At 49.3% G+C, this 6823-nt stretch overlaps 1 protein-coding gene across 3 annotated transcripts; it reads right to left on the minus strand.

The window, feature by feature from the left end:
• Positions 1-6: 6 nt before the first annotated feature.
• Positions 7-6738, minus strand: LOC114049299 (tubulin gamma-1 chain). 3 transcript variants are annotated; one of them, XM_027870551.1, is made up of 11 exons: positions 6621-6738; positions 5976-6088; positions 5577-5744; positions 4927-4995; positions 4567-4646; positions 3796-3922; positions 1828-1914; positions 1559-1708; positions 742-894; positions 483-644; positions 7-291 (listed from the first exon to the last, which is right to left on the minus strand). In XM_027870551.1, the coding sequence occupies exons 1-11, from the start codon at positions 6667-6669 to the stop codon at positions 94-96; spliced, it is 1356 nt and encodes a 451-aa protein (XP_027726352.1). In that variant the 5' UTR covers positions 6670-6738; the 3' UTR covers positions 7-93. The 3 variants fall into 3 exon arrangements, with proteins under 3 accessions (XP_027726352.1, XP_027726353.1, XP_027726354.1); XM_027870552.1 differs by having other exon boundaries at positions 5976-6144; positions 6621-6694; XM_027870553.1 differs by lacking the exon at positions 4927-4995.
• Between the last annotated feature and the right edge of the window lie 85 nt (positions 6739-6823).

The raw sequence follows: 6823 nt of genomic DNA on the forward strand, positions 1-6823 counted from the left end.
CCTTGGGGCACAAAGATGGCCAGGTAGGCTATCATACAGGCACAGCAGTAAGGCAGGTAAATAAAGGCCATTGTCCTTGGAGCAGTCAAGAGGTCACTGCTCCTGGGTACCCCAGGAGATATAGTCGGGCCTGGTGGCAGCATGATACTCGTCAATGAGCTGCTGCACAATCTCCCTCGATGTGTCCAGCTCATCAAAGTTCTCCTTGAAGATGTCCTCCTTTCGGAACTGCTCCAGGAAGGCCTCTCGCTTCCGAAGTTTATCGTACTGGCGGCACGTTCTCTCAAACAGCTATGAGTTAGGAAGAGAGAAATGAAGAAGGCAAATCACAAAGAATTTAGTGGCACTACAATGATTGGTGTTGATCTTCCATCCCTACCCAATGCACAAAAGCCAGAGGCATGGTAACCTAGGAAGGGCTGGGGGAAAAAATAGTAGCAACAGAGTGAATGAGGGATGAGAAAGGCTTGGATTAGACTCACAGAGGAGATGCTGGTATGGTTGGCCATCATGAGTCCACTGACCCGGTGGGCAGATGGCAGATAAGGTGACTTCCGAGACAGTGCCACCTGGATGCTTGCTGGGCCCCAGGGAATGAAATTGGCCAATTTTCGTTCTCGGATCCTTTGCAAGCTCTTGTGGACCTAGGGCATGGGAAAGGTACTATCAGTTGCTGGCCTGAAGGTCCAGAGAGTCTCCCTTAGCAGCACCAAGGAAGTGTTAGATGGGTGAATCACACACCTGGGTGGGGTCCACCTCTCCCTGAATGATGTTGAGGATGGCAATGTAGCAGTGGTTGGTCTGGCGATCCCTGCCAGTGGACACCATCACATTCTTGGGCTGCAGCAGCCGACGCATCACATCCAGCACTGTTGTCTTCCTCACGCTGGCCACCTGAGGGGTCAATTATAAGGGGATATGCCAACAGCTGTGCGCTGCCTAGGTACACACAAAGACCCCCACACAAAGTGACAGAGGTCCACACTGAGAGAGCTGACCAGGAGTAGTGCAGTCACTTTGGGGAAGCTCCCTGGCCCTAGCTGAACACTAAAACAGACACACTTCTTTCTAGCTAACTCAGGAATCACATTCTAAAGATGGGAGAATGGTGTGAAGGCCTTCACATCCTCTAGCTTTCAACCTGTACTGGCTACATGTTATAAGTGAAAAAGGAGAAAAGCTGCTGAGGTAGCCACACCCTGAATCTATATGGCTCTTAATAAGAGGTAAGGTGAGGCCTGGGAGAGGTAAGGGATTCATCTCTCTTCAGACCAGCAAAAACCTAAGTTTCAGGCTCAAAACTGAGAAAGCAATCAGGAAATTCTCCAGTGCAAGCCCGCTGCCTGCAGAGACAGAAAAAGACAGAGGCACACTTTTGTACCAGTCGAGCCCCAAACCTCTGGGGTCTGCTCCCTGGAACAGGGTCCTAGGATAGCATGGGGGGAAAAAGCAGGGGTTAGACCTGCCCAGACTCTGCCTAGCAGGCAATGACCCTGGCAGAGCCATGAGGCTGGGGTTGGGAGTGGAGGGGGAGGCAGGGGACAAGGCAGCTGCTTACCGACTGGTCAGTGGTGAGGGGGGTGTAGCCAGTCATGAGGAAGTGGAGCCTGGGTGTGGGGATAAGGGAGGCGATGAGGCCGATGAGGTCATTGTTCATGTAGCCAGGGTAGCGGAGGGTGGTGGTGCTCGCCGACATGATGGTAGAAACCTGTCGGGGAGGAGAGCCACACCACTGGCCACAGTCCACAAAAGAATATCACCCCTTTCCCTTGGACCATCCCACAGCAGAGAGGGACTGCAACAAAGGAGATGCTTTGTGGGGCTCACCAGCTGGTTGATCTGGGAGAAGGAAGGGTTCTGGATGTGCAGTCTGTCGGTAGCAATCCGATTCAGAGCTGTGTTGTCCAGCACAACCTAAGGAGAGGAGTGGAGATCAGAGGAAATTCCCCCTACCTGGGGGGACTACCCAGGGAATGGGCCAAGACCTTAATTTACCCAAATTATCTAGAACACATATCGTCAGATAGTTCTGCCTGAGGCGGGAGATACTGGGATTAATTCCCCAAGAATCCCGAAGTTACAAAGCCTATTTGTATTTACAAAGTAGCCTGCTAGAGAATACATAGCTTTTGGGGAGGAGAGGGAAGATCTGCCTCAGGTGATGGAAATGTCTTGATTCTGGAGTAGGAACCCAGTCTATTTTAACCCTGTACTACTCTCATTCTCATCCCTTCCCAGTCTCGACCTTAAAATTAACTAGTTAAACTTTAAACTGTCCTCTTTTCATGAATCCCTTGGCCCCTTTCCTATTGATGCTCGCACCTTGCCAGACCCTAACTGTGGGATGGATTAGTCCCATCATTTGCCTTCTTGTAGTCCTACCCATGTGATGCTGAATGGAGGTAAAGGAAATCGTGCAACTAAGCTGACTGGATCCACTACAAATTTATTTTATCTAAACTCAATTGGGCCCTTGCCTATGACTTCAGTAAGACAATTCTTTTATTTCTCCCTATTTGATAGTCTATCCCACTCTTTGCAGAGACTGTGCTAAACCTAAGTGCTTAAAGCTGCACTAAGACTTTTGGGACACCCTATATACCCAGTTCTAGTCTCTCTCCTGAGCTCCAGTCACCCATCTCCCATTGTCTATTAGATATTTCAGACTGGATGTCTTGCAGGCATCTCAAACTCGGCGTGTTCAAAACAGAATCTGTTCTCTTTCCCCTTCAAACTCACCCCTCTTCCAAACTTCCCTATTTGTCAAGGGCACCACCATCCTTCTAGTCATCCAGATTCACAACTTGGGCCATATTCTTGTCTCCTTCCCTTCAACCCACATATTAAGTCAGTTGCCAAGTCTTATCATTTCTACCTCTACAAGATTACTTGACTCTGTTCCCTTTTCTCATGGTCAGCATCCTAGTTCAGACCCTCATCACCTTTTGCCTGGATTAGGGCAATAGCCTCCTAATTAGTATCCCTGCCTCAACCCTCTCCTTTTTTCAATCTAGCTTCTGAATAGCTTCCAAAGTACCAGCTTGACCCTAAGAGGCAACACTGAATAGGGAACTGAGAGCTGGCCTCAGTGTCTGGATTCAAGTTCTGCTTCTGATACAAACTGGCTGAACACTTGACCTCTCAGTGTCCTAGGCAACCGTCTGAGTTGCTTAGAAGGTGCAAGGACTTGCTTTGGTAGGGGAAGTTCCTCCCTGGGATATCCCATACTTATGAAAACACAGTACAGGTTGAAAAAAAAAGCCTAACCACATCCCTCTCCCACTCAATAAGCTTTGCCTCTAAAACCAAATAGAATAAGCTCTGCCTTTAAAGCCCTTCCCAACCAGGCCCCAATCTATCTTTCCAGGCTTATTACATACCAATCCCCTCCCCTAACTCTATGGTCCAAACTGGCCTTCAGACTATCTCATGCCATACTCCTATCTCCCATCTCTGCAACTTTGCAGTGGCTGTGCCCTAGGCCTGCAATGCACTCTCACCTTCCCTCTAACTCACCAGATCCCATGTGTCCCTTGAAACTCTAGGTCCCGTTCCCCGTCCCCCCATATCTCCCCCCCAAAGCTGTTAATCTTCTCCTCCTAAACTTTACCTTGTATTTCTTTCACAAACACTCTTTTAAGTATATTCTCTCCCACGACAGAATGCTCTTTGAGGGCAAGTTTGTTTCACTTTTGTTTCTGTGTTCCCAGCGCTTAGTACAGTGTGTGGCTGCACTTGGTGATCAGTAAATGCCTGTTGACTGATCCCAGACTTCTTTCCTGGGCCACAGCTTACCACACAATCTGCATTCTGCGTCAGCCGCTTGAGAGTAAGCAGTGAGTTATATGGTTGTACAACAACATCACTCATCTCATCTTGGTTGGGAAATACTGAGTATGTCTGCACCAGCTTCTTGGGATATCTGTGGGCAGGAGGCAAGTAGAAAAAAGGAGGAGTTGGGAAGGGAAATCAGCATGAACAAAGGTGATCCTCTACCTGTCCCTTCCTACCACTCCTCCAGCTGTCTGGGTACAGTGGTGTGACTGATAATCAATTTTTGGAGAGTATGAGTGAATTCAGGGGTTCAAGAAAAGGGAATAAGCTGACTTCTTGATTCTATTCCCTAGACAGGGGTGGGGAACCTTCGGCCTCAAGGCCACATGTGGCTCTCTAGGTCGTTAAGTGTGGCCCTTTGACTGAATACAAACTTCACTGAACAAATCCCCTTAATAAAAAGATTTGCTCTATAAAACTTGGATTCAGTCAAAAAGTCGTACTTGAAGACCTAAAAGGTCACATGTGGCCTCGAGGCCACAGGTTCCCCGCCCTAGACCCACTTCTTGGCACAGTTCCTATCCCTAATATGGTAACCAACCTCTTGGTTTTAAGTCTCCCTTCTCTTCAAGGGGACAGGAGAGATACTTCTTTTCTGCTCCCCCAAAGGTAATATATAGTCAAGGGCATCATCTGGTCTTAGCTCCCATCACTACCCAAGGGATCAGTGTTTTTCCTTTGGGGAGCAGATAAGAATTAACCCAAGATCTCCCCACACACACATACACTTACCTGTCATTTAGTCGCTCCAGAAGGTAAGAGCCCAGGCCAGAGCCTGTTCCCCCAGCAATAGAATGACACAGGACAAAGCCCTAGTGGGTAGAGAAGAGAATCCGTTATCAGCTTCTACAGAGTGAACCTTCACTTCTCAAACTTGCCAAGGCCTCAACTTTCATCTCCAATCATTACAACTTAGGGGTCTCAGCAGAAGAGAAACAAAGCCCATTTTCTATCCCCATATGTCTCCATGTCTCTGTGAATGAAGTTTATAACCCAGAGCAAATACTTACTAGTCTGGTGTTTAAACTCCTGACACCATAGAAAACTGTCCACCCCCATTTCCCAACCCTACCACTTTTCTCAGGCTCCCACCTCTAGGCTGTCACTGCCATCTGCCTCCCGGTCTATGATGTCAAAGATATCTTCGTGAATCTTTTCCCCCTGTATGGAAATGAGGAGGGTCAAAGGGCTTAGCCACACAGCGTCCACCCTCAGTTTCTCTCTACAAACAGTACAGAGCTGTTCCCTCAGGCACAAATGCTTTCCTTAGAGGCTACAACCTAGTTTCAATAAAAGCTTCCACTACTGACCCAAAATGAAACTAGGTTGCATACAATTTTTATATAACTCATTTAAGACACATAACTTTCCATAGCCATCAATATTCTCTTGGCATCACCACTTATTTCCCTTTGCTGTAGTCTGCCACAGCAATTATTGCTTGGGAAATATTGCTTAGGAACCAGAACACCTCAGAACATAAATCATCTCTTCCAACTCAGTCAACAGACCTAAAGTAAGTGACTTGCCCAAGGTCACAAAGGTAGTAAATGGAAGATCCAATTTTTGGACACATTATTTGACTGCAAATCTAAGATGCTTTCCACCATAGCACACTGCCACTGAATTTTCTTTTTGGGATGTAATATGATTCTCTACTCATTTAGAAACACTATTAGGGACTTCCTAGCTTGGGCTCATTCCCTGGAAAGCAAGGTCTTATGTCAGCCTGGGCTGGGCACCTGTGAGAAGCCACTGGCCCAGTTGTTACCAGCTCCTCCACCATGTTCAGACAGATAAATATTTTCAGGATTGTAGAGTTTGGCATAGGGAGAGTTGAGAATGGAGTGGATCACTCGAGGCTCCAGGTCCAGCAGCACAGCCCTTGGGATGTAGTGTTCATCATCTGCCTATCATAGTGGAGAGAAGTGACCCCTTGTTACTCATGACCTACCCAAGTCCCAAAGTCCTTGTCCTTTCATGCCCCCTCCCCCTATGGCTCCAGTTCCTATCTATTCTAGGCCAGGCTACTTTGTCCCTCCAGTCCACCTGAATGGCACTCTCTGCTTTCCTGCGCCTAAACTATGCCCTTCCATTTCCATTCAGTGCCCAATTCCCCAGCCCAGTACTATAGGGGGCACCTGGTAGAAAAAGACGTCCTTTCGGTCTGTGCCCTCAGTGGCAAATTCCTCCACGATGCCCTCCGGGCTGATGCCATGCTCAGCGCAGAGCTGTTTCCAGAACTCAAACCCAACTGTATGGAGGTGGGGACAAAATGCCAGGGTCTGAGGGGTAGGATGCATTTAAACCCTGAAAGTTGGTGAAGGGAGAGAGAATACCAACATCCTGGAGGGGATAGAGTCCCCCTATGGTACAGGAGGCAGGGATCTGGGTAAAAAAGCAGCCAGCATAAGTGGTGGGTCTGGGAGACAGGAAGCCTGGGTCCTTCCAAGCATACTATGTGCTAGGAAACATGATCCCCGGGTCTGGAGGAGGAGGGGTTGCCCTCAGGAAGGGGAAGGATACCTGGATTTGGGGTGTATTCACATCATGGGAAGGGAGGGGACAGAACACCTGAGCCTGGGGGAGGAAGGGTTACCCTCAAGAGTGGGGTGATACCTGGATTTGGGGAGGGTGTATTCACATCACGGGAAGGGAGGGGGCAGGACACCTGAGCCTGGGGGGAGGGGAGATGCCTGCGTCCGAGGGAGGAGTGGGTGGATCCCCAAGAGAATCTGGGAGCTGGCTGGTGGAGGGGGCATCTGGATCCCGGGCCCGGCTCTCACTCTGGTTGCCGCACTGTCCCAGCTGTAGGGTGATGATCTCCCGCGGCATGGCTCTCCTCCCGTGGCCCAGGAACCTCCGGCCTCCGGCAGCGGTAGCTGCTGCTTGCCCGCCCGCCAACCCCCCCTACTCCCACTGCGCATGCGCAACACATAGTCCGCAGCACTGGATTGGAGCCCAGAGGAGCGCGCTCAGAAGGCGAAAG

This window comes from Vombatus ursinus, unplaced genomic scaffold (assembly GCF_900497805.2).
Source record: "Vombatus ursinus unplaced genomic scaffold, bare-nosed wombat genome assembly UNPS02014797.1, whole genome shotgun sequence".
NCBI classification, from domain to species: Eukaryota; Metazoa; Chordata; class Mammalia; order Diprotodontia; family Vombatidae; genus Vombatus; species Vombatus ursinus.

Bases quoted from the DNA above. Each gene is read 5' to 3' on its own strand.
- LOC114049299 (XM_027870551.1), bottom strand. From the start codon at position 6,669: ATGCCGCGGGAGATCATCACCCTACAGCTGGGACAGTGCGGCAACCAG. The intron at 5,745-5,975 runs GTGCCCCCTATA...CCACTATGATAG, and splicing joins AGGACGTCTTTTTCTACCAG to GCAGATGATGAACACTACAT. The intron at 645-741 runs GTGTGTGATTCA...CCCATGCCCTAG, and splicing joins GAGAGGTGGACCCCACCCAG to GTCCACAAGAGCTTGCAAAG.